Consider the following 27,944-nt stretch of genomic DNA (forward strand, 5'->3'; position numbering starts at 1 on the left):
CAAGACAAAGTATTCCCCACACTCTCTACATAGGTACTCTAATAGATAGGTAAAACGATACGTTATAAATTTTTTGTTTAGAAGAGGACTTTCATTGTCTCAAATGTAAGGAAAATATAAGGCTAATAGAGGGTCTATTGTAAATAAAAATGGACGAGATCATGTAGTACCCGTTGTCTTTATGCGGCCATGTAAGAAATTTCATTTGGCGGAAGTTGGGACTACCCTAATTTAAGTCCATAATATGAAGATCGTAACACTCGTAGTACACACCTCTTATGAACGTTGAAAACAAGGAATGGAGAACTACTGCCGTGCGAACAACATCATCGCTTACGTAGAAATGGGCGTCCTATCAGCTTGATTCACTGGCTTCCAGTAACTGCTAGAATCCACTTCAAGACACTGGTACTTGCGTACCATGCTGCGAATGGATCTGGCCCTTCCTACATCCAGGACATGGTTAAACTGTACACCCCAGCGAGTGCACTTCACTCTGCATCGGCCAAACAGCTCGCTGCACCCGCACTGCGAGGGGGACCCAAGTTCCCATCAGCAAAAACACGTGGGTTTGCTATCCTGGCTCCAAAATGGTGGAATGAGCTCCCCATTGACATCAGGACAGCAGATAGCTTACACATCTTCCGGCGCAGACTGAAAACTCATCTCTTTCGACTCCACTTCGAGCGATAGAATTACTAACAAAGAACTGCTAACAGAGCACTTATATACTAATAAAGGACTGGCTTATCTAAAGCCAGTTGAGTAGCACTTGAAATGTTTGGCTCTATGAAACCTGATATACTTATATGATTCTGTTTTCTTCAAGGTTGTATCTTCCTGGTCGAATGTACTTATTGTAAGTCACTTTGGATAAAAGCATCAGCTAAATGCAATGTAAAGTAATGTAATGTAATATAATAGCAGGTAAGATCAAATATAAATGTTGAGTTGAGCTGAGAAGCCCAATGTGAGTATATTTTGAAACCTTGGTCCCCCAAATACAGCCCAAGAACAGACTATGATAACTAATGATATTTTTTGATACACTGTATTGTAAATGCCCTCCGACAGTATGTCATGTGTTGTACATTTGATATCTTGCAAAACTTGACTAACTTCAACTTGCCGTTGAAGAAAAAAAAGCTTGTCATAATACAACTACATTTCAGTACAGTCAGCATCTGGAGGCTTTCATTACTTCATTACTTCAAATAAAAGTTTTTTTATTATTCAGAAATATTTTCATTAATAATAATCATGATAATTTAAAAAACAGCTTTTGTTTGAAGTAATAAAAGAGAGCAGTTATGATCTTTATCATCTCCTACTGCTCTCAAGCGGAGCCAGCGCGAGTGTGCCCAGACGTTAGTCAGGACATAGGGGAAAGTAAACATCCTGACCTGTTACTCCATCTGTCAGCATAAAGCAATGCAAACACATACACACGGGAGGCTGGAGTAAATAAACCAGAGAGCAGAGGCCAGCCAGAGAGCTACTACACTTTGCCTTACATCTTGTCCTGTCACTGGTGGCCGTCGGCTTCCCTCTGCTCTGCTTGAAGGAACCCAAAACATCCCCAACCCTAATGAGAGGCTCTCCAGGAGCATCTTGGCAGTTTTTACTGACAGACGTTTGCTAGCTGCCGTCTGCGTTGGAACTGACAGAACTACGGCTCATTGAGCATGAGATTCAAGACCTTTGCTTTTGGCATTTGCTCTGTGAAGACATACAGAGCAGCATCTGGGCTTTGATGTGGAGGAAGAGTGTTAGACATGTATGTGGATTATAGCTTACATTCATCTTAACCCTAAATAACAGTCGCCGTTTAGAAAAAAACTGACTTTGAAAGTACAGATGCAAGACAAATAACAGAAAAGTTAGAATGAACCATGAATAATTAAAGGCAAGAAAGAAAAAATGTAATATTATTTGAATGATTGTACCTAATCTAGTTCCATGTATAAACGTACATAATCGTATCAAATACTCATATATACAAGAATACATATTCTACACATATGGATCCAAACACTGTATGATGCATAATGCATGTGCGCCTTCAAAAGTATAAAAGACAATAAAGATATTCCTGCAGAGAATATTTTTTTCACCAATCCACTTCCTCTGTATAATAATTAAATATAATCACATTTAAAAAAACAACAATGGAAATTGTATTAGTACAAAATGTTCTTAAACTATGCCTGTATACAATTTCCAAGCCTACATGGTGCATAGCCACATTGGCGTTGTTGCTGATGAATATTATATGATTAAAATGTCTAACCCATTGACTTATTGATATAGAATAAAGGGGCTGCAACCTTAAGGCAAGCAATTTCTCAGCTGTATACCCTGTGAGTCTGAGACGTTTGTGATGGAGAGTCATATTACAGAAGTCATCGATTAGGAGCGTTCATTCTGGGTTGCAGGGACACTGACAGCTTGTCACACTAACAGAATGGCTGTCACATCAAGCTATGGATGGCATTCCCACATCGTGTTAAAACAGGTTGCAAGTCAATTTGACATAAATAAAATAAAATTTGGCCTAAATACATTTTTTTATATGATGTGCTTTTAAAAATGAGTCAGTTATGAGTTATGTGATACAAATTGGGAGTATGCTTTCTTGTTTATTTTATATATTATTATTGACATGTTGTTGTCTATAGGAGGTGGTTTACAATACATTTAACTAAGAATTTATATAATACATATCCTTCCAGAACATTTTGTTACATTTCTCCATCTCACTAGTTCCAAATAGTGGATTAATAACATTTCAATTATTACGGACAGTCTTTTCTAGACTGGGTTGCCTTATTATTCCTAAATATGTAAGATGGGAAACAAGAAAACATATCTGGAAGCTCATCTTTTGCAGCAGAGTTCAGCAGAAGTAAGGAAGATGTGCTAATTATTATTTTATAAGAGAATCTCTCACATCTTGTGAAAAAACAACATTTTGTCTGCATATGAGGACTATTTTTTAATCGACGCATTTCAGTTTAATTAACTGAGACTGTCCTTGGATTTTTTTGATGCCAAAGGCTCAAAAGTTAAAAGAAAACCATCGCTGAGTAGGTTCCTAGGTACCTGATGTTAATATAAAAGGAAGGGACACATTGTTACTCGTAATGAAAGAAACATAATGTGGTTTATAAAAAGACACCAATAACAATACTGCTAAGCACTTTCCAGACATAACAATACTCCAACTGGTTGATTGCAGTTTCACCCTGTTGACATAGCTCCAGATATAGTTCTAAGTATATCAAGCAGAGGGTGTGTACTATCTGGAGCTACCCAACTCTTAAAGCTTGATCAGGGGGAAGTAGTTCAAAAAAAGCAATTCCTCCAACCGAGATGCTTGGAGTAAAACATGAATAATGTAATTTATTAATGATAGTCGTGGATTCCCTTTTATTTGCAAAAGCTACTGTACAAACCATCACATAGTGCTAAGAGAGAAAGGGGCAAAGCTCATGAATTAAACATGTAAAGAAAAAAGCTTGTGGATGCTGGAGATGAAAGATACACTTGTGACCTTGTGTAACAGCAGACACACCACTAACACAGCAGACCTCTGTTCACAAGCTATCTGATTGGCCCAGGATTAAACAGCATGCAGTGGCAGGGGTCCTGCAAAAACTCCCCGACAGGAAGGAGAAGGAAAGCTCGTCCTTATCACGTCTGCAGTTGGCCTTTGGGTTTGCAAGGGTGCCAGATAATGTCTCGTCCAATCTCCGGCAGTTACTCTGGGTGACACAGGCCAGGCCTTTGCTCTGTCACGAGCTAGCTTGTTGTCAACCGTAGAAAATACCCAGAAACCCTCCCTCAACAAAACATTGCAGTTTTTATGTTGCAATTAAACCGTATATCCACAATCAATGGAATAGATTAAGCAAAAATAGCTGCACTAACTTGGCTTTGATGTATTTTAGGCTTTTTGGTGTTTATCTTGCAGTTTTATAATACATTATATAGCTTGGTCGGTTTTCTATGGACAAAAATACAAAAAGTAGAATATAATACACATTAAGAGACAACAGATATACCAAATAACAAATACAAACAGTAAAACGTTTTTGATATTTCAAAAGAGCCAGTGAAGTTCTGAAATGTGATCATCTCCAGAGATACAGCTGAGCCTCAAAGAACACGGATGACAATCATTATTTATTTAGCAGATATTTAGCTCTTCTCCTTGAGATCTCATCTTCAGATATCACTAGCGTGTTTTGATTATCTGAAGCCATCATGGATGTTATCTTGTTTTCCAAATGTATTCACTGCTTGTATCTTCCAGCTGAGGCCTGCTTGTTGTTAGGCAGAGCTGGGACGTTACATTAAACCTACAGGATGAAGATAAAAACATGAATCTCTTTTAATGAATAATTAATTAGTGAAGTACTCATGAATCATGTATAGATTATCTAGCGCATATTTTATTAATAGAATTGTGTTAATTTACTTGTAGAGAATAAAGCAAGGATTAATCTTGGCATTAATATTAATGAGGTGGTGGGAGATGACTGCAGTGTAAAGTGTAACCAACGGATGTTTCCTTCATAAATCCAGCAAACCTAGTCTAATATTGCTTTTGTTTTAAATATAAATACAGAGATAGATAAAGAGATAATCTGCTCAGCATCAACTCTTAAATTCAAATAAAACCAATTACCTTTGTTCTTCTTTATGGGAAAAACGAATCTGTAAGCAACACTACATTATGGGGCATTATGGGAAGGACAGGTGGAAAACGGAAGAAGTTAAGGATGACTTACTGTATTTCCATCTGGTCTAACGGACATCTGGATGCTGAGTAATTTAAACCTCCTCCATGAAGGCCTGCAGCACAGGGACCTCTGTTACGACTGCCCCTGTGCACCCCATTTCAAGCCATTTCCCCCCTCCTTTTTCCTTTTTGATGTTGTCACTCCCAATCTATTGTCGCCCCGACACACAAATGAAAGGCTTGTCCATGTCTGGCAGCTCATTTTGCTGGCAGGTGGCAAACAATTAGACACAGCAAATAGAGGCCGGAAGGGGGGGAGTGACATGAAAAGCATGGAACAAAGTTGTATATGTGGTCAGGAGGGTTTGTGTGAAAGCATTTCAAAAATAATACACTTTGCTGTGGCGACTCATTTCAGGCTGCCAGGTTCCATTAGGGGTGTGAGCGGTGAGGGCGACAGGGCCGGGCACGGTGTGGCGTGAGGCCGCTTCTGTTTAATCTGTCATCAACACCCTGGAGACCCCCACCCTCTCAGCTGTCCTCTCACCACATACTCCTCCATCTCTTCCCCTATTCATCAGGCTCACCTCGGCCCAGCTCAGCTCCGCAGCATGCATACAAAAAGAAAGGAGGCCCCATTGTTCCCCCTGACTCAGTGTGTCCTCTGCTGCCTCTCTGGGGGCTGGCAGTGATTATTCTCTCTCTCTCTATCTCTCTCTCTCTCTCTCTCTACCTAAACACAGGAGAAACTGGATGAGTTTCTGTTTTATGATAAACCAACTCAAATTACTTTCAGCAAAAAATGTGATCTTCCAAACGTTATCAACCATAGGAGACAGGGATCAGGGGCTTGAAGCTTGAAATCCCTGCAGGAACAGGTTTGTAAACTTTCAAATCCAGACAGATTACTGTGTGGGTTTATCTAATCCAGGAACGTAAATAAACCGCAGCAGTGCCACAATGCTTCAGAGACCTTTTCAAACACAGGAATTCCTTGCCGTGGGGGATGAATACAATATAAGTGGCCTGAAATGAATAATGTGTAGCATGCTATTTAGGAGCCATTAGTGGTATTCTGGATTACTTAAATAAACCCAGAGGATTATCATCAGCATTTTACACTCACTTGAGTGATAGCATGCACACACACAGACAGACACACACATGAAATCAAAGCTTTCCTCAGAGAAATATAAACATCATAGAATGATAGTCAAACATTTAATAATTACTTGTCTTGTTTTATGTCATCTAGGTCTGTGTTTGGTTTTGTTAAAGATAGTCTCACAGATTAAGAACAATAAATGTCTTTATAAATGTCATGTTCTTATATGTTGTATGTGAGGGACTGCGGATGGAAATTAGCTCAAAGCTAAAATCCGGCATATTTACACTTGAAGCATTATTTGTCTTAAGTGTTCATTAATGTGCATTGTCCCTGTTCAAATGAACGATTAAATGAAAATAAATGAAATAAAACACTCAAGTATAAAAAATGTTTTGTCTAAACTGGATTCAACATACATATATTATGACTTTGAACTGTGGCTTAATCAGGCTTAATTTATCTACACCTCCAGCAGAGGGGGGGAGGGTCCTCACTGTTGCAGAAAGACCTCCTCTTGAATAGAAGTCTACAAGAAAATGACCATCACTAGATTATTGTGATTTGGATTGAAAACATTTATTCTTTTATTGTGTGTTTTTTTATCATTAAAGTTGTTACAATTGTGTCGCCTAAGATGTATTTTCAGGATTTGGTTGTATTTAGCATTTCTGGTTGCAAGTAAAAAAACGAGGACGGTCAAAAAGCCAAACCTCGAAACCATTGTTGATGACGTCACGTCCCCCAATGGTTCATCATTAAAAATAACTAAACGAGGCATAAAGTTAGTTTAGTTATTTTTAATGCAGAATACATATTTACTGTGATGAATTTGTAAACTAAAGGGATTGTGTTAATTAAGTCTCATTCAAAAAATGTACTATTAACCAATGGGATTCTGGAAATAAACTGAAAAGCAAAAGCTAAGGCATGAAAAGGGTCGATGTACAGTCTACATTAGGGGTGTCAAACTCAAGGCCAGGGGGCCAAATCCGGCCCGTGACTTCATTGTATGTGGCCCACAAGAGCTTGCAAAGAATATAATATGTTTATTATACGGTTACATGCCGATTTACAGAGGCACGTTGCCCATAAACTACATGTCCCACAATGCATCTCAAATTTGACTTTTTTCTCAGAATTTGACTTTTTTTCTTCAAAATATGCATTTCTTCTTAGAATTTGACTTTTTCTCAGATTCTGACTTTTTTTTTAAATGTCAGTTATTCTTTTTTTATTTGGACTTTTTTTTCCAGAATTTGGCTTTTCTTTTTAAATCATTTTTGTGACATTCTCACTGAAGTTATTACCCTATCCGATGATAATCCAATGCAGAGGCAATCATGTAATATAATACATTATTTTATATATATTAAATATTTATATATGTATGTTTATATAGTCTTGTAAACTGGCCCTTTGAGTGCAACCATGATGCTAATGTGGCCCGAGATGAAATTGAGTTTGACACCCCTGGTCTACATGATCTTTAGAATATGGCTAAAACTCCTCCAAATGTGATTTTGGGCACTAGAGACCACCAAACACTGACACTTCCTCACCTGTCAAAGGAGTGGAACTGCATGGGCAGCATGGCTTGGGCCTGGGGGTTTGCAGCAGGGTCCGGGTAGGACAGGGGCTCCAGCCCAGCCTCCAGGCCCTCAACTGGAGAAGCCACCAGGCTTTTCAGAATCTCCTTCACATTGATGCCCTTTTTGGGCTGGCTAATGCTGATGATGGAGGAGGGGGGTTTCAGCAGCGTTTCAGAGTCAGACAGACTCTCCTGAGACCTCTTCACCTCTGAGGACAGGGTAGATATGAGCACTCCTGTGCTGTGCTCCAGATCAGAGCCGTTAGTGATGCTGGCTACCTGCTCCTCTCCGATACCAGAGTCTGTGTGGGGAAGGGAGCTCTCCAGGTGGAGGTCTGATTGTGCAAGGTGGTCTTTACTGCTGTCAAATGCTAGGGGGGTTTCTGTGGAACACACACACACACACACACACACACACACACATAAATAACTTTATTACAAATGTTCATTTTCTTTATCATTTTTAATTGATTAATCATTTAGTAAAACATTTCAAATTGTTGTTTTATCAACAGTCCAATAACCTAAACTCATAAAATGTACAATGATTTCATACAGATCCTCAGATTTGATGCTTTTACTGCTTTAGTGAGTTTAGGGATTAACGTAGTCACTAATTAAATCATCTCTTAATTCCTGTGCAATATGTATGTTAACATATTGTGTACCTTTTTTATTATAATTTTTTGATGCATGCTTCTTAGGTAACATTAAGCTGTCTTTGGCTCTTTTCTGCTGTAACAATTGAAATGTCCACTCTGTGGGACTAATAAAGGTATTCTGATTCTGATTACTCATATTGGTAATAGATATTCTTATTATATGCCATGAGAAGTAAGATAGAGATTAGAAACCAGTAAACTAATGCCAACGAATAAAACTTTATTCCAGCGCTAGCTTTATATTACCTAGCCAAGAGGTGATTTAGCATGTATAGAACGAGCCATGTGCCCACGCAGCTTCTTAGATCTCTCTCCAGAAGCTCTGATCCTCTAGAGATTATCTCTCTGTTATTCTCCTTCTATGCTAATAAAACATAAATCCTTTTATATCTTTATCTTCCTCATGCCTTAAGCCCTGGAAGGCCTTCTATTTAAAAAAGCTTTGAAACGCTGATGCAGGAGTCAGCTGCTCTATTCTTCTGCACACCACACCCTTCTATGTACATGATATGTTGACTGTGAATCTGTAGCATTCTGTCTCTTCATATGTTGAAACTGCATTAACTATAAAGCAAACAACTGTTGTCTTTTTCTCCCAGAAACCTGCAGAAGTTCCTTTGTAGTCTGACTTTGGTTAACTTTAACTCATTGGGTACCTACAGTAGATGCAAGGCCAGCTGTATTAATATTCATCACATGCTCTGTAATGAGGTCAACAGGGCCTGATTTAGCTAGCAAGTCGTCTGGCTTCCTGGTCCATCACACAATCGTCTGCCACATGCCGCCTGGAAAATTCCCCTATTTTTCTGGTGAAATGTATGAAGGCGTCAGTGTGCTTCTCTCCTTCCAGCAACCTCTATGATCCCATTCTCCTCTGGTGGATTGCTTGCCTAATGGGCACTGACAGATGGGGCTGAAAATAGCAAGCCTGGCTCCACTGCCCCAAAAGCCCACAGTTGGCCAGCATGCTGCCGCTTTCCCATCTCTCATCTTCTCTGTCTTTGTTCTCCATGTGTTCCGGGCACTTCAAATTACACTTTCATATTTCCTTTGGCCTCTCTCCTCTTCCTCTTGTTTCTTTGATTCGCTTCACCCTTTGTCTGAATGGAAGTTGATAAAGTATGCTCACTCGAGCATCTCATAATAGCAAGTTGGCACTGCAGCAGTCATTGAGTTAAACCTTTTTGGTTTCCTTTCATGTGGCTTAATGTATGATTTATGACCTGAGGCATATATTACCTTTGGTTTCACGGAGAACGATGATGCCTTTTCAAGTTCATAACTAGCATCACCAGCCTCAGCTTCCATATTTAATTCTGTGCAGTGCAATTAGCAGAGCTCATGAATTAATCATAGGTGAGCCAGTGGAGTGCAGGCAGGATATTCCTGCTATTTTACTGAATGAGCTCTGAGCTCTGGCAGCAATGCATTAGAGAGGAACGTGGACACTCACCATTCATTTATATCAGACAAAGTCACAGACAAGATTTATGAGCAGGAAGAATGGATGTAAGAAAGGAGGGCACAGCTGTCAGCACCTGTGCTGGTTGGTGAGTTGATCTCCTGACGCATGCTGCGACCTGATTGGCTTATTCTGGCCGTCTCGCGTTGGGGCTCCAGGATGTCGCGGTACTTGGAGACCATCAGGACAGAGATGAAGTATACCACAGCTAAAGCCAGGAACTGGGCTTGCTTACTGTCATCCTGCAGAGAGGGATCACAAAACGGTGATGTCACTTTCTATTCAGATGACCTTATTTTACACAACCCATTGCTGTGGCCTGAAATGCTTTCTCTGTGCACCCTGCATAAAGAAGGGAAACACATTCAAAGATCTGCCATCATTCTCAATACATTCTTTGAAATGACACTTTGTGTTTTACCTGATGATTTGCCAATTTGTCTGTCAAAAAATAAAAATCCTATTTTTATCTACTACTTGCAGCCAAGTCAGGGTCATACCGTGCATATCCACACACACACACACACACACACACACACACACACACACACACACACACACACACACACACACACACACACACACACACACACACACACACACAGAGGAGCACTCACCACATCACGGAAGACCACAGCGCGAAGCCGATTGATGTCCACATCCTGCAGGAGGCGATCAGGGTCCTAGATGGGAGACAGGTTACTAGGGTTACTCTATGGCTGTCTAAAGCAGAAAGACAACACAATATGACATGCTACTTTGTTTAGCTTATGTATTTCTATTATTTTTCTTTGGAAGAGTTCAGAATATTGTACATTTGTAACCAAAATATCTGCCGACCTTTGTATGTATGTATGTAAGAGATGTTTAGAATAGGAGAGGTTGTGTAGAATCAGTGCAGGTCTAATGTTTCCCATGGGGCAAAGTGTTTAGGTGTAAATGGATTTTTTTTTGGGCACAGATACCAAACATCCTACCTTGTTGCAAGTCATAGCGTTCTGCAGGATTTCCTGAGTCTTGTTGTTGTGAATGGAAGACTTATTTCCCCTGTCTCTGTGTCTCTGCCTGCATTCGAGACAGTTCCTAACAGCCACACAACACACTGCACGTACACAAACACACACACACACACCCACACAGCATGCAAATCAGCTGTCATTTAAGAGTTAAATGGTAATTAAATGTTGATAAGATGCATGCCTTCTTGAAATGAATCAGTTATCTCTGATGATTATTTGTCTCCTGCTGCTGGGACAGAGACAAGGAGTTCAATCAGCAGCCAGACTGATTTCACACCAAAGCTAGTGACGAGGAATCGTATGTTTGCAAGAAGGACACTGAAGTCTGACGGCTATTTCCCCAACCCCCAGAGCACAACTTGAGTCAACAATCCGGCAAACACTCGGGCTCACACGCGCACACACACACACACACACACACACACACACACACACACACAGCCACGGGCACAAACAGATATAGACCATTGTCACGCAAACAGACAAAAGAGACATACATTCACACATTTCCTATGATCCAAAATTATGATCCTGTTAGTTATTTTTTGCTGCATTAAAACCCTGCACATTTTCCAATTTAGTAAACTATTATCAGAGCACTCCTAAATTAATTAGCTTTGCTGATCAAACAGAGGATTTTCGGGGATTAGAGGAATTATTAGTGTGTGAAGAGAATACTGTCTTGGCATTTTCTAGCTCATCAATTTTCCAGTGTGACAGGAAAAATATGGACTCCACCTTACAAAACCGCATACAGAGATACTGTTAGGGTTTTACTGTCTCACTGCACTGGCTATCATTCACATCGGCAGCGACAAACATCCAATCATGATCTCACCAAGTCTGAGGCACTGACGCATCAGGCCGCCGGAGGACATGTTCTTCTCCGCCTCGATCTCACTGAAGTTCAGGGAGCTGGAGAAAACCAACACGTCTACCATCACCATGAGACGGGACAGGAAAGTGATGGCCGTCTCAGAGGACATGCCCTGTGTTGCCTCGATGTTCTCCAACTCCGTCTTGCACAAGCAACAAGGAAGACACAAGTTAGATAAAACATGTTTTAAATATCATCTCTACCACGTTCATCTCTTGTTGTATCACAGATAGACACAGTGGTGGGTGCTGCTGTATTCAGGACAGTCAGTCGGTAAAAGGTCAGGAAGAGGGCAGCAGGGGTCATCGTTGTTACCTTAGAGTGAGTATAGGTTCTAGTCTCTGAACAAGAGGAGATTATATTTAAAATTGTTTAAATTGGTGAAGAGTTTAATATATCACTCAAACCACTAGATACAATATCAAAGCACTTCCATCACTGCCAAATAAAAAAAAAACATTTGAAGTTAGGATGACCAAATAGAATAATCCTAATAGTGCTTTTTATACAAATTCATCCATGATTTAGCTCAACCACCACTTGTAGCCTATAACCATTATTATGTATGTTAATAGGGGGTGTTATAAAATAAATCTCAAAATACCATAAAAAAAGCATTATGCTTCATCTGGCTTTTTGATGATTGAACTGGGTATGTTTTTTATTTCCTTTTTTCAAAAATAAATGTGATAAATCATAGTCCAGATGACCAATATAGATACTTTTGTATTAGCTCTTATTTTCTTCGTGTTAACATGGGGAGTTTTTCTTAGGATATTTTGTGAGAAGGTTGCTGATTGAAATACACCAGAGGGATAGTACATGATCTATTTAATGAATATTTAGCACAAAACTGTTGTGGATTCATAATTAAAGTAATTTAAAGATAGAAATGTAATAGCTAAAATTATAACCATGGCACTCCAGACAATGTGGCACTGACTAAATAAACAAATTAGGATAATTAAAATCTATTTTAGTTTAAGACTGCAATTTATATTTGATAATTACAGAGGATCAATAAAACAATCATAAATGACACACATGGAGGTTCATTACAACATGTTTATAATGTCCTCAACATTACTGTGACAGAGTTAAGATGAGCCAAAAGGGGAGCCCCAAACACAACACATATGAGTCATAAAGCTCCAAAAGTGTATATTAAACCACCACTAGATGGCAGTATCCCCCCACAGAGAAGACAGTGAGGTGCACTTACAGTGGGAGAGGTTGCCGCTGAGAGAAGGGGTAAGATCCCTCCACAGGCGATTATGATGTTGTCTACCATTTGTGAGATGAGGTGGATGGTGTTGTGGACAAAAATAATGTTCTCATTGCTGTTAACAAAGTCCATGACAGATTTGGTGGAGTGGCTGTAGGAGTAGACGGGAGAATACAATAGGGTTATTATGGGAAAAAGCATTTTATTTCTAATTGTATAAAACATATGGCAATTTTACTGTGCAATACACTAAACCCGTTCATAGGCAGCCAGCAATACAATGATATGTTGCCTCTGATATGGAAGGGTAATCATTGTCGCACTACAAGCATCATGCTCACCCTCCCTTTCAAGCGCACATAAAGCGATTCACACACCTCCTCCAGACATGGACGTCACTCTCCAGCGCAAACAGCAGGTCGGTGAGCAGTCTCTGGTGCATGGCTGACCATTTGAACTCTGGGATGCGGAACATGGTAGTGCGTGGGCCGGGGCTGAACTGCCGCCGCTGCTCCTCTGTTAGGGGCGCCCCCCTGAAGCCAATGTCCGCACATAGGTCCCTGTCCATCGAAGAGGCAAGACGGCCATGTAGACTCTGATGGGAGACAACAATCAATAACAAACTTTTAATTAGGCATTGCATAAACAAACACGGTCCATCATGAGAACAGAAGAGTAGCAAATCCTATTCTCCTCTAAAGATCAATAGTGCAACCCTAATGAGATATAATGCTATTGTCATACTAATCATTATTTATGATGAATTGCCAAATTAAAGTGATAACCTCTGTGTGCCTGTGGTTGAAGAAAAAAACATAACAAGCTTATTAAAACATCCAGGTATGCGTTGAATGAGTCAGCAAGTTGATGCCAACAAAGCACGATAAGAACATGAGCAATCAGCAATAGCGAACAAAAGGTTTAAAAATAATCCCTGCCTCCCAATGGCCCTCCATCCCAGTCAGGTCAAAGAGCATGACCTCTGAGAAAGAGCTCAGCTCATAGGAGAGGAGGGGAACAAGGAACAAATCCCAGGACATTGTTGCAGAATAATGCTTTGTCTATTTTCTCTCCTCCTGTTAGATCAGCCAACTATTCCAGCAGCCCACTTTCCTGAGTCTCAGAGGGATGACTCGTGATATGCACCAGGCCATCCTGTCCCCATTACAACCAGAGCTGAGGAAGGGAATTATCTCAATGGGTCAGATGAAATGAAACTGTTCACAAAAGGCATCCTGACAATGGCAAACATTCTCCCTCCTTGCTTTCCACTCTTCGACCCCGACACTGCATGTGTTCATGGTCGTCTGTTGTTCTATTTCCCTCTGGCAAAGCTTCGCAGGCATTTTGAATCTGAACTCAGTGAACTTGTGCTTTTTCAGAACATTTGAAAACTTGCCTTTTTCTGTTGGATTGTACTGTTGATTCCATTTTAATGAATGAACTCTGTGATAAATAATCAGACCGACCTGTGTGGTGGCTGTCGTCTGAATCTTCCTCGCATCCTTGTCTCTGCTGTTGTGGGATTTCTCTGTGTCCGAAGTGTTGCTTGTTGTATCTGCTGCACTGCTGGTTTTAAAAATGGAGGAGTTTCTTTCAGTTTCTGCTCCATCTGTACCTTCAGTGACCTCTGGGCTTTTGGAAGAGGCTTCATTCTCAGAGCCAGTCACAGGGCTGATGCCCTCGATGGCTGCCTGTAGTTCAAACTCATCGTTCTCCAGGATGCTGGGTAAGGAGCCAAGCTCAGAGCGGCCTGTCATGTGGGCAAGAAGGCCCAGCTCATCACTGGCACTGGTGTGGACTCTGGGCTGTGTGCTTGGCAAGACCAGAGGCTCAGCTGTACTCAGATCAGGCAGAAGCTTGTCTTCCATGCTGCCTGCCACCTTGCCAAACAGAAAGTTGCTGTGAGGGATACTGTCCTTGTCATCATCTAGAGTAATGAGGGGGTGTGCATTGTGGTCATCCACGCTGCCCCTGAGCTTTTTTGCAGCAGCACAATAAACACTATCTAACAGAGAATCCACTTCCACCAGTGCTCCATTCTCAGATACTCCCAGAGTTTCTATATCATCTAGCTTTACCTCTGTAGCCTCCACCTTCTCAGCCTTGATGTCCACCAGAAGGTCATGAACACCGACGCTGACTCCATCTACCATACCCTCCTCATGCCCCTTCCCCTCAGCCAGCAGTATGCGAGAGTCCACACTCTCATAGTCCTTCTCACTCTCAGGTGTATTGGAGTTATCGTCCATTTCTCTGATCTCAACAACACCATTGATGCCAGAAGCCTGTGCAGATAGACCAGAGATGGTGCTGACAAAGCCCTTCTTTCCTTTTTTTATATTCTCCTCCTCCTGACGCTGGTACTCTTCATACATCTTAGCCAAGTACTCTTTATGGGCCTCGTATGTCACCTAAAAAAAGAGAAATAGCACAGGTAATGTTAGCCGCACACATTTATGATGCAAACGACTGTAAAGATCGTTTTTGAAGAACCTCAAGAGCTAGGTTAATATAGATAATGTCTGCCTCTACAGCAGAGGTCAGTGTTTCCTCTTTGCTGCACAGTACAATACTGACCTTAGAGTGGGCTATAGAGAGCGTGTCCACCCACACACGCCATCCTCCCCACTCATACTTGATGGCATGATACAGTAGAATACGGAATATGTTGTAGACCATCTCAGTGATCTTCTGCTCGTCAGAGTTCTTAGGGTTGATGAAGCAGAGAGAAAACATCCAGTCCTGCCATACGGAGCACTGAAGCAGGCACCTGCAACACACACATCATTAAGGACATAAATACAATGCCAGATGTAAACCAGATACAATCAGTTTCAGTTATTTAAGTAAACTGTGATCCTCTTGTTTATAGCAAGTTTAATATGTTTCATTGATGTTGGTGGTAAATGGATCATTTCTCAGGACATTTTAGTTTTTGTAGTCAAACACCACCACTGTCTAACTGCAAAGATAGATTTTGATTGGCAACATTTAATCGGCAAAGCTTTATTTTACAATTGGCTTTCGACAACAAGAAGACCTTATGAATAGGGAGTCATTATAAGTCTGCATTAAATCCTCCCTTACATTCTCTACATGTAATAGGAAGGCATAAATACCAGTGAGTATATGTGTGAGTTGTTCTGGTTATTCATATTAAATAGTTAGACTTGTTATTTTAAGCTAATTACAGTGTTGATAAAGGTCAGTGGTTTCCAAAGACTCCTAATTGCATTAGTAATATGTCTTAAAGAGAGTGTGTGTAGGAGTGGTCGGGTGGTTAGAGGGAAAAAAAGACAGAAAGCAGGAATGAACAACTGTCAGTCACAGAAGCATCTGCTGGAAATCAGGATTATGTCTGAGAATGATTCTGCACCAATGTGAGCATCCCTACATGAGTCTCTTAAAAAATTATACAAGGCGGACCAAAATGTTTCTTTACTTGATACATTAAATAGCAAGATAATACACGGAACGGTCGAGTAAAATGTGATTTAAGTTCTGCTCACCGTCTGTTCTCTCTGCTGTTACTAAACAGTTTGATCATGTCTGAAAGGAAGAGCCTCCGAACTTCCATCAGCTCGGTACTGGGGGCGGAGTTCTTCAATAGGGTGGCTACCACCTTGAGAATCACTGAAATCACATTTATGCAAACACAAATACACACACACACACACACACACACACACACACACACACACACACACACACACACATATTGTCAGTTATTCCAGAGAACAGAGTGCTTTAGAGAGTATAAAACTCAATGTGACACATAACAGGCTTACTTGGGTTCTGAATCTTGATGGAGGAGTCGGGCTCGGGATGAGGTTTGTGAACTACCTGTGTGCACACCTGCTCTGTCAGAATCTGGTTCGGGAAGAGGTGAGAAGACATAAGTCCCACATTCACAGTAAAACAATGGTGAACGGATGTTGGGCCATTTGAGAGGAGAATGTTGGGTTACCTCGTACAGAGTGTTGTAGACCGTCACCGACACAGTGTTGGTGTGCACCATGAGCCTCTCTCCCAGCAGAGTGAAGAGGCTGTGTGTGTGCATGATCTCCACCTTCCTCCTGTGGATAAATACACACACATGACGTTAAAGTGGCTTGTTTAGAGCTCTCTAAGTCTCTGAAAGGATCAGTGAGTGTCGTCAGCTTGCCTCCCTGTCCTCACCCTCAGGGAGTCGAGCTCTCTAGACGAGTGTCAAGAAGTGCCTGCTGCCATGAATTGGGGGAATTTGGTTGGAGGTGTGTAGGATAACGAAGTTAACCTGTCACTAGGAAAGGCTCTAAGATACAATAAAGGCATATCATAGGTGAAGAGGTTCAACTGTGACACATTTCAAACACACACACAGTCAGCATAATGACTGGTGTCACGATGCTAAGCCTAGGCTGCCAATGCCTCAGGACGAGTTGGGACCTAAGTCAATGTTTTCGTTTTCTGCTGCAGAGGCTGGCAAATTGGAAACTTAAGAGGAGCATTTCTCTCAACCGTATGAATATTACAAATGTTTTGGGAGAAAAGGGCAAACCGATGATTCATAGCCAGCTTCTATAAGTGTAGCCTAGACCATATACCTTTTTTTGAGGATACTCTTCAGAGTTAAGACAATGTTAATGAAAATACAAATATATAAACTAAACTAAAATAATAGAGTTATAAGGAAATGCAGAAAGAAGCATATTTTCTAAAATCACAAAACATAATGTAATATTATTTAATATTTATTACGCTTTGTCTTCAAGTTTACTTTAAGGTGGTTGAATATATGAAATATTAATAAAGAAGTTTGAGCAAAGCTTAACTCATATAGCCTCTCTCATGCTTTTTCTGGTACTTTTTAGCACTGCTAAACATCACCTTACATCACTGAACTAATACAAAAAAAATTAAATTACCAAAAGTAATATCAACATAGCACTGAAGATACCCATTTCATTGTTAATAAGTTGCACTGGCTCTCATAGTGAGGAGGTTGTGCTTTAAAATGTATGAAAGCTGTTAAAGTGAGGGTTGAAGGCAGGCTTTCATGGAGCCCCTCATGTCCCCTGAGGACAGAGGCCCTTCTCTTGTGCCTGGGGCGGTCTAGTATGGGATTAACCCTCCTGTATACTCTCCATCCATCCCTGCATCCCACATGTTGAATCATCATTAAGCATTTCCTCTTCTGTCCAATGTGCAGCAAACAGCAGATTTGTAAGAAGTATATTAATAATGTCACGCTGTGGAACAATAACTTGGGCCTTTTCCACTGTTCTCTTATGTGATTTAATGCATACAGGGCATGAAGCCATGAATTATCGCCTGGATGTAAAGCTTGATTTATCTACAGTTTCACACCTATCGTAATGTTGTTTATTTGAAAATTGCTGGTTAAACAGACAACAATGGCGCAACAAAAGCAGTAAAAAACAAGATAGACATGTAACAGACTGCCATTTTCTAAACATGACACATCATTCATCTTTTGACTTTTTATTATGAAAACCACTTATGAGTGTGTAATTACACAGCTACTGCACAGCTATTGAAATGGATGACTTACTTGTGGCCTAAATGCTTGAGGAAGTAGCCAAGGACTTTGAGGGATTGCACTCGAATGCTTTCACTCTTCGAGGCCATGAGCTTGTAGATTACTCTGAAATAGACACAAGCAGCGAGAGCTGGCAACAGCACACTGTCTGGACAGAATACAATATAACACTGATGATGAAAAGGCCCTCCACTGGTTAGCTGACAACCAATTTCCTTCAGAGTGAATTTACATTAACATCGAATGAATGTCCTTATGAAGGCAGCAGCCTTTCCGCAATGAATAGAACTCACAAGTAGAGCTACACAGTGCGCATTTATATTTTATAGGATGACATGGGGTTAGTTTGATCATCTGTGACATATAGGGATATCAATATGTTAATATTGTTGCTTTCCATGCAGAGGGTTTTTTCCCTTTCGTTGAACTTGTGAATTATTCATGCATCACGTAGACACGTGGCAACAGCACTGGTGTTAGGTGTTCAGCTTTATTTTGGGAAATCACCTCTTCATTTGGTGCTTAAATAGAAAAGGGATTGAGTCTTCCCCTGGGAGGCTTACCGTATTCCATTTCTCTGGTCAAAGGCAGGGATCATGGAGGCTGGGTGCTCAGACATGAGGGCTACCACCAGCTGCAACACATCATGCAGATTCTCATCCTGCAGACAATCCAGGAGAGGAAGACAATGAGGGATAGAACAATATAAAAGGGGGCAGGAGAAGAAACAGAATCATGTGTTTGTTCTTTGTTCACACTGTAAATGCAACTGTGGCAAAGACACAGTGCATGTGCCAGGCAATTGTAGAATACACCTGGGCCCCCGGTACACCTTCCAACAGTCAAGGAGCCGTGGCTGGTTATTGCACAATGGAAAATATGTTGAATGATGCATTCATCTTGCTGCTAAGTTTAAATGCTAAGGAAAAAAGAATTCCCAGAGAAATATTGCTGATAATAAAATGCGACCTTGCGGTTTAGTGCAGCAGTAAAGTGGCCCACTGACATACATTGAATTCACTAGGTGCACATAGACTCCTGTACCTCGTGCATTGTTAACAAATAGTTCAGGATGCTCTGCAGCTCATCCTCCTTCACACCTCGATCCTGAAAGAAGAAAAACACAGAAAAACAAGTTGAATCTTCTTCCTTGTTTTCTATGTTGTAAAGTTAAAAATTAGATACTTGAAACTATACAAGCACATTAAGTGTTCTGGCCTCCTGATTTTTCATTTATGGGCTTAGTGTGGGTGTGTGATTTGTTTTTTCTACAACCAAACAGATTGAAAAGCCAGATAACTTGCTTGCTTGGTTTGGTGACAGTATGTACACGCCAAGTCGGTTTTCTGTCCATTCCAATTTTGAATTCCTTTAATTACTGCCTAGAAAACCCTGTTAAACACTCAAACTAGAGAAAAGAGTTCAATATAAAACTTAAGAAAAAGGTCTTACAGGTGACATATGTCTCATATTTTGTTTTGATTAGAATATCATTTATTGTTAGTAATATATATTAAGTACTTCAACTTATTTAGTAAGAAAAACACCAGTCATATTTTGAAATTCAAGTTAAAAGTGATGACTTAAGTTGGTTAACATTGTCATATTGATGGATGGAACCTATTTCAAATAGATAAATGATCAAGAAATGACCAAAACTGAATAATAAATTCATTTCGTGTTTCAGCACAACTGGTTTTATTCCAAGCACATAGGACATAAATAAGAAATAACAGTGTATTTATTGAGGAGCAGCCCAGCAGAACGTCTTAAGGATAACAGGGACGGTTGAAACTCTCCATATTTTCCCTGTGCAGCCAAAATCAAGTTGTGTGATTTTCTGCGAGGCATGAAGACAGGTGGAATATACCTTCAGGATGAGTTGCTTGAGGAAGAGAAGCATGAATGCCCGAAGAGAAACTATTTCTTTTTGGGTCGGCCTCGGACCATCTGTAGTTGGAGAGAGAAGCAATACATCTGAGAAAGTATTGGAACCAAATAAGATATCTTGAAATTGTACAGTCTCGCCTGTGATCTAAAGTACCCTCCTTTTATATATATAGGTTTTTGATAATGACACATTTCTCTTTTTGAGCTGTAAAAACTCAAATACTCGCAGTGGCGAACCGTGTCTATCACAACTGGACCTTCTACTGTAGTAGACACACACACAAAACCACTGAAATACGTAGTGCATGATCCGAGAAGGACAAACAAATCAACGTAACAGTTTAATATTACAGATCAACAACACAGATACGATTCTCATTTATTCATTTTATATACATTTTATTTAATTAAATAGATTTTTTGTTTGTTTTATCTGAGTGTTCCAGGGTATTCTCTGAATGCCTTGAAGGCCCTGACGGTTCGCCACTGCAACACAGTGATATCTTCAAAGTATGTTTTACTTTATCATTAGCTAGGTACTGGTGCACTGGATTTACCCTGAATGTGTGTTTCTTTGTAAACAGAAACATGTGCCTATCAACAATTTGTAGAATATATTTTACATAAATTCAGCATTGGACATTCGCAATTACTCAACCCACATGTATTCATCCTTGAAGTATGTGTTTATCCCTCAAACCCAGGTAGCAACATGGTGCCCAGGCATCCAGCCCAAGGTCACACCTGCCCATCACTCTGGCCAACAGCTCATTAAAAACTACCCAGAATGCCTCTGCCAACTTAAGGTCACTTTGGCTTGCAGAAGTTAGCCTCACATTGCAATCCATCCCTGTCATGAAACTCATTCAACAGTGACGGGCCGAATGCTGTCAGCAGGTGTACGGAAGTCGTGCAAATACAGAAGAATGACAGAATATGACAGACGGCATTGATTACATGTCATATCACAGGGCTGCTTCTGCTGATGCTGTATTGGTGTTGTTTACAAGGCATTTTGACTGGTTCAGATCCTTTTCAATATGCTGATTTTTTCACAAAAAGTGTCTGCAGGTACACTGAGTAAGTACACTAATAGGCTGCAGCAACAAGCACATCAATACAACAGAGAGCTTTTCAGGCACACACACACCAGAAAATGCAGGATATGGCACACATTACTGTACCACTCATAACAATACAAACATGAATCCCCAGATTAGCTGCACTCTCTTTTCAGCACAAAGGCTCTATTCTGGCTGTAAAAGCCAGCACATTTCTATTCAGCCTTTGCAACCAGCCAGGTATAGACACATGGACAACATATTTTTGCATTTGCAGAGGTATTAAATGACTGGGACGAAGAGAGAAGCAAAAGCCTTTCAGGGGAAATGGGTCACTCAATGCCTCTCCTCTCCTCTGATAAACCCTAACCTCCACCTTGTCTGGACAAATGTTCATTTGAAATGGGGACAGGGCCATGATGACAGATACCCCGGCAGCAGACACCTGACCATTCTGCTCGCCCAACCGCAGGTCAACGTAATCAATGATGAGCCCCCCCGAGGTTGCATCCTGACACTGATTAATAGAGAGCGAGAAGAAAACCCAGTGCAGGGACAGAGGCTGAAAGGAAAGGGATGATAAGAACAGTATTACCGCAGCCACTGCATCCAAGTTATTCACAACCAATTATCCTCAGCAGCTCTGCACAGATCTTGTTTCTCACTCCCATATTGCTTTACTTCCCACTTCCCAAGGGCACAACGTGAAAGACTTTATTGAAAAATAACTGATGTCCATGTGATTAATGCAGGAATCTTATTTTGGCTTATAACTGATAATAAAGTCATGGCACACAAAAAAGCATTTGTCCTCTATACTTGCGCAAGCCTTTAAATAGAAAACGTGAGTAATTATGTTTTCAGTCCATGGGTGCTTTTAAATAAACAAAGGCTGATAAAATACTCTAATGCAAAAAGTATTTTTAATCACAGCAGCTTTAATTGGTGTCCAGAATGCATCTCAGGTTGAACTAACATATGCATCGCCTGCTGAAACTCCTCTGTTGTGAGCATTTGGAATATGTTGACTTTAAACTGCAATGACTAAACATTTCATAAGACACAAACAGAGAAAAATGTAAGGGAAAGAATAAATAATGAATGGCCTTTGTCTTTCTCTCAACAACTGTTCAAATGCCCCCTCTAACCTTCATTTGATCCAGTGGATTGCCCAGGTGTAAATCTGAAGCAAGCCAAACCATTCCCTGACTTAAAGGTGGGGTAGGTAAGTTTGAGAAACCGGCTCAACACTTTTTGTTATATTCCATGGAATGCTGTTAACATCCCGATAGCAATGAATATCGGAAGTGCTTTGACAAAAAATCCATTAAAAAATGTCATCTGTGGAAGCCGTAGTACTGTAAAAAGCACGACCAATCATTTGAGCCGGGCCGGCTAAAATGACTGGATGGCCTACCTGCCTGTCAGCCTTCCATCTGTGCACAAACTTATCTCGTGCCGTCATTGGTCATGTGTGCGTTTGTGTGTGTTGGAGGAGGGGCTCTGTAAGGAAGTGGCAGATTTTTTCTCGCTGTGTATTTTCAAATTCTAGCGCACTCGAGCTGGTTTCTCCAAAATTACCTACCCCACCTAAACTCAGTCAATACAACAGATGAATTGATTAGCATGTACAGTAGACACGCACAAAAAACATTCTCAAGCCTCAATCAGCCTCTGAAGCAACTACATGTTTGTCACTGCTCGTTCTTTCCTGAAATGCATCTTGAATGGAACTTGGTGACTGGCCAAACATCTCTGACACCCATCTCATTACTTATTATTTAGTTAAAGAAGCAGGGCATAGACAGAGGCAAAGGGAGAGTGATAGAGATTGAGACACATTATGTGTTGGCTTGTGGCTACATATCACAGACCAGGAGAAATTGACCAATAGGCATCTGGCTGCAGTGTTTCTGTGTAACTGCATGATACATGGCTTTAATTTGATACCACTCTCTATTAAGACCTAGGGAAAGGGAGGTACTTCCAGAAACAGAGTGAGTAGCTGGAGGAGCTCCATTTTAAATGTGTTCTCTGTCTCCCTATAATTGAACACTTCATTATCTGATTGGCTCTCTCCCTTTTTATATGTGTATTTGTTTGGTCGTTTGTCAGTTGAGAAGGACAGAGAGGAAACGTGCCTATACTTGGCTGCATCAGTGGGACCAGACCCACTCTGAAAATTACCCACAGCAGGAAGAGGATACATTTCAAGATATGGAATAGAATTCTTGCCATTTTCCCAGGCCTTTACAATCTGTAGACTTTAACAACAGTCAGCTTCAGTTGCGTTTGAGAGAGGTATATTTTAGGAAGGCTAAACTAGCAAGTTACTTTAAGGAGTGATAATATTGGGCATAGCTAATGTACTGATGGATTACAATATGTGTTTATCTTGTCTTTGAAACTATAAAAAGATGTCTGTGAGTGTGTATTAAATCAAGCGTTTTCATCAAAATACTACAAAAACAGTCTGTGTGTAAATAAAGACATTTCTTGTAACAGCTACAGTATTAACTGTTTTGTTGAGCATTGATTCTTACTTATCCTTTATAAATCTCTAGGTCTTTGAAATCAAATACAAAGTCAATTATTTACTATCAGATAACTACAGTGGTTATATTTGTCTCTGTCTAAACTCTTTTTTGTACCCATCTTAAAGTTGTAGTAAGCCATCATTGGGTGCTGTGTCTCCTGACAGACTTTAATAGTGTTTGTCCTCAAAGCTGCTTCAGAGCAGTGGTTTCTTGCAGTGCACCATGGTCAGTCACCCCAAAACACTTCTTTGTCCAGCACCCAGCCCAGATTTCACATAGAACAAAAGGGTATTTATATCAACATTCCTGCATTTTCTTTTGGTGTTTTTTGTATAACCTCTGTTGATCTCTCCGACGCTCCACGACTAATAAGTCATACAACTATTTGACCTTGTGATGCTCCTATAAAAAGCAGAACTAAACTACATTGACTAATGCTACATAGCAAAAGCTTTTCCCAAACAAGTGATTTTGACACTAAAATATATTATTCAACAGCAGTGAAAGTAAAAGGAAACGTACTAGGAGAGTCAAAAGAATTGGACGTGATAGAAATAAAGTCATGAGAAAAGTCCCCCCCCAGCTAAATATAGCTCATCATCCTAGAGCATGAGCTGTATTTAGGTTGGGCTTTCATCACTTATTAAGTCTTGTAAAGTTTCCTAGCACAGCGTAAGAAGGGATAAGGGACCTGGCACTGTGTAAGTACATGGGATAAGGAACAAATTAAAATCAGGGGGAAACATTGATTGAGGGGCCCATGCACTGACCCAACATTCCAATGTGTGTGCACTGTGCACATATTATCCCAGCTAACCTCACTCTGAAGGTCACCTTCACTATTAGTGGTAAATCAATTAGCATCACTCCCAGCTCTAGCAGATCATAAATCTAGGCCAGGTGCCTTGATGTGGCTTATAAATAGGCTTAAATGCTGCTGCATCCAGCCAACTCTTGCAGTGATAATAAATGTCATGTTCACTTGAGATGAAGATCATTACTGGTACTAACAATGTTGATGGAATTCAAGAAAACAAAAGTTTGGAAGTAATCTTACATGATTGTTCAGTACATCAAGGAGTAGGTTTCATGAGGTGAGGCATACACTGAGGTCTCAGTCAGCGACCATTAGGAAACAACCACTATACTACAACACGGATCGTTTTAGAAAAGATAATGATGAGCAAAAAGGATAAGACAGTTCAAGGACATTTTCGCTTTCAGCACAGCCTGCTTTGTAACATGCTGTTGTCTCATAAAGAGAGGGTACCAGTCACAGCACTGGCCCCGGTTTCAGAGGCCTGACACCCACACCCAGCACCCCAGTGGGATGACAGTATTGATGTGGCGTGTCTGCCTCACTGTCATCTCCTGTGATGGCCATGGTCCTAGCGGCTGTCAGGCATGTGCTTCCATGTGGAGATGAGTCATTTGAAATGTGGGGGAGATGCTGCCATTTCAGGAAGGCACTTTGATAGCAGGCTTTTGACTGCACACAATGATCGTGATTGGTTTCCAATGATTTCCTTTCCAAAAACACTGAGCTTCACTCAGATGAGCCTTCCGATAAATGGGAAACAGTTTATATAGACAAGAACCCAAAACAAATGTAATTCCACACCGAAAAGAAGCAAAAGAACGTAGTTTGAAAGGTAAATATACTCACCGAGACCCTTTGGTGTGATTCCGCTGCTGTCTGCAGGGTTGACGGCCCAGTGGTAATACTTTAGCGTATGCATGAGCTGCAGCACAGTGCCCACTCGACGAATTGTGTTGTAGATGGTTGCCGTGCCAATGAACTCTGCAGAAAGGTATGTGTACAGAGAGAGCTGGACCTGGAGTGGAAACACACACACACACATATTAAGTGCAATGCGTAATTATTCTCCAAAAACGTATAAAATGCATGCTAACTAAAGACATTCATCATGGTGGATTGCACACGGAGCAGATTATCATTGCAGGTTCATGGTATGGATGGCCAATGACTCTATATTTCTTAATGTCACAGTTGTCGCTGCTCCACTCTGTTCATTGATGATTAGCATTTCCTCTGTAATTAGCAACAGACCTGACAAGAATCCTTAATCCCACCACAGTCCTTCTAGCTATAAGCAGCAAGAGCCTTTTCCCCTATCTCATAAATTATAGGATATTAAATTGAATGATATAAACGAATTATGATGAAAGGCGGCAGTGTGGTTATACGACGCGAACATGATGTGATGCGGTTTCAGGCTACTTAAATGTAACACTGGAAGTAAGTGATCGCCATGCTGTTTGTAATGTTATTTCCATGAGAACAGAACAGTAAAATGCACTTACAAAATCGTATTTGTCTACTAGGACAGGGTCGGTAGGCGCACTTAATTCATTCATATATTGCATGCTCCCATCATTCACACAGCTGGCTCTCCATACCCTGTGCAGCTCGAGGATGGGAACAGAGGAAACATGGACTTTGTAGCATGTCCTAAGGGAAAGAGCCAGGGTAGCTCTCTGTGCCAATGTAGCTAAACGTGGTCTAACCCATTTCATTAGCTCACGCTTTTTCTCATTTTCCTCTCTCTTTCTCTACGCTCTATTTTAAAGGAGTGTTGCAGGCAAGCCTAGAGACACTTTTGTATATATTTCCTCTTTTTATTTATTCATAGTTCGGCCCATCAGCAGAATTCCTGAAGCAAATGCATTCGCCACACAAACTCAACTCCTTTGATATACCTCATCCCGGTTTCCATGGGTCATTATATAAAATGGAAAGAAGGAGGCTCTTTCAAAAACTTTGAAGACAGGAAAGTGGAAGCAAGTGATGACTTGTCAATGACTTATACATGTTAGAATATGTCTGGGGTATGAGCTCCACTACACTGCTCAGACACTTGGCTCTGGCTGGGTCAATGTCATGTGGGCACCAAATCCAAACTGTGGTAAGGTAAAACAGCATCAAGTCATAATAATACTTTATTTTTATTTTTTTTCCTTTTGTTCATAAATACATTACCTCTTTTAAATCAGCACAGCTCTCCACTTTAAATGTAGTATATCATATTTGTCATATGTAAATATTGTTTATTTGTTATAATAGTCTTAAAATAGTTGTTTTAAATGACAGTCCTATTTTGTTCTTTTTCATTTAGTTTTGCTACGTATTCTTCTTTCTGTGTCATCGTATGCACCACATACACCAAAGCAAATTCCTCTTATGTGTCAACCTACTTGGTAATAAAACCGATTCTGAAATGTTAGTTAAACAAATTATAAAAACATGGGTAGATATTATTATTTATTTTTCCACCTACACAAACAAACAAGTGCCATCAAGAATCTTGCCAAACTGAAACTTTGACTACTGATAAGTGTAATACAAGCTATCAACACTGAACACTTTAAACCACATTTCCAGAAGTATGATGTAAAGGATTCTTGAAGCCTTCTGTGGTTGAAAGCTCCTGATATGCATCCACTTCAACTCGAAGGCTCAGGACACTTTTCCCTTAGAGGCTGGATTCCCTGAGAGCTCACCTTGGCAGGGGTGTGGATCCAAATGGCTGCATTGAACAGGATGTGGTCACACAGCTGCTTCAGCAGGGGGGCCCCGTGTGCCAGGCTGTCCAGATATTTAGCAAAGGACAGGAATTGCTCTAATACAGCCCTGGTGATGTGTGCACGTGATGACTGTAGGAAGAAGCACAAGGGCATGTTAAACAATAATAATATGTCCCATCCTATTCTGCGCTAACCATGTATATATTCTTCTGATTCTGACTGACTTACTAATAATGAGACCAACACCCCATAGTAACTGTTAATGAAATGTTTCTTTGCAGTACCCATCAGTAGTAAACACCTTAATGTTACAAAAATACATCTGTAAATTATACAGTGGTCAATAACAGGGGGGAATATCGACCATGTCCCTTAATACTATTCGAGCAAATCCAAGCAGTATTAATCTGATGTTTCTCAAGTGAGAATTAAGTAGTTAAATGTTAATAGAATAAAATAGAGTGATGTGGAGATAATTTAACAGGCGTATTGAACATACAGTGTATGTTTTTTTGTATTAAAGGGATATATTATACATATTCAGGTATATCATTTTAGTTTGGGTTACTACTATAACATCTGTAAACTGTAAGCTATAATGTTTATAAAAAAATACTGTCTGTCTTGTCTTAACTACTCTCTGTCCTTTTTTGTCATTCGAAATGTTTGTCAATTCCCAT

General features: G+C 40.4%; 2 protein-coding genes across 2 annotated transcripts in view; one reads left to right on the top strand and one right to left on the bottom strand.

The window, feature by feature from the left end:
• LOC104956927 (neurobeachin-like) overlaps nt 1-27,944 on the bottom strand; it is a 118,613-nt gene that overhangs the window by 65,782 nt on the left and 24,887 nt on the right. The window contains exons 12-29 of the mRNA XM_010784506.1: nt 27,241-27,393; nt 25,385-25,553; nt 20,101-20,180; nt 19,275-19,337; nt 18,794-18,891; nt 18,243-18,335; nt 16,656-16,764; nt 16,477-16,558; nt 16,198-16,321; nt 15,266-15,458; nt 14,155-15,099; nt 13,063-13,280; nt 12,683-12,836; nt 11,422-11,602; nt 10,542-10,666; nt 10,182-10,247; nt 9,641-9,806; nt 7,412-7,823 (exon numbers count right to left, since the gene is read on the bottom strand). Of these exons, the coding sequence (XP_010782808.1) occupies nt 7,412-7,823; nt 9,641-9,806; nt 10,182-10,247; nt 10,542-10,666; nt 11,422-11,602; nt 12,683-12,836; nt 13,063-13,280; nt 14,155-15,099; nt 15,266-15,458; nt 16,198-16,321; nt 16,477-16,558; nt 16,656-16,764; nt 18,243-18,335; nt 18,794-18,891; nt 19,275-19,337; nt 20,101-20,180; nt 25,385-25,553; nt 27,241-27,393 (3,431 nt within the window). The remainder of the gene's footprint in view (nt 1-7,411; nt 7,824-9,640; nt 9,807-10,181; nt 10,248-10,541; nt 10,667-11,421; nt 11,603-12,682; nt 12,837-13,062; nt 13,281-14,154; nt 15,100-15,265; nt 15,459-16,197; nt 16,322-16,476; nt 16,559-16,655; nt 16,765-18,242; nt 18,336-18,793; nt 18,892-19,274; nt 19,338-20,100; nt 20,181-25,384; nt 25,554-27,240; nt 27,394-27,944) is intronic.
• LOC104956928 (serine/threonine-protein kinase WNK3-like) overlaps nt 1-27,944 on the top strand; it is a 63,471-nt gene that overhangs the window by 5,534 nt on the left and 29,993 nt on the right. The window lies entirely within an intron of this gene.

The sequence above is a fragment of the Notothenia coriiceps genome, unplaced genomic scaffold (genome assembly GCF_000735185.1).
Source record: "Notothenia coriiceps isolate Sejong01 unplaced genomic scaffold, NC01 NC01_scaffold00026421, whole genome shotgun sequence".
Classification (NCBI taxonomy): domain Eukaryota; kingdom Metazoa; phylum Chordata; class Actinopteri; order Perciformes; family Nototheniidae; genus Notothenia; species Notothenia coriiceps.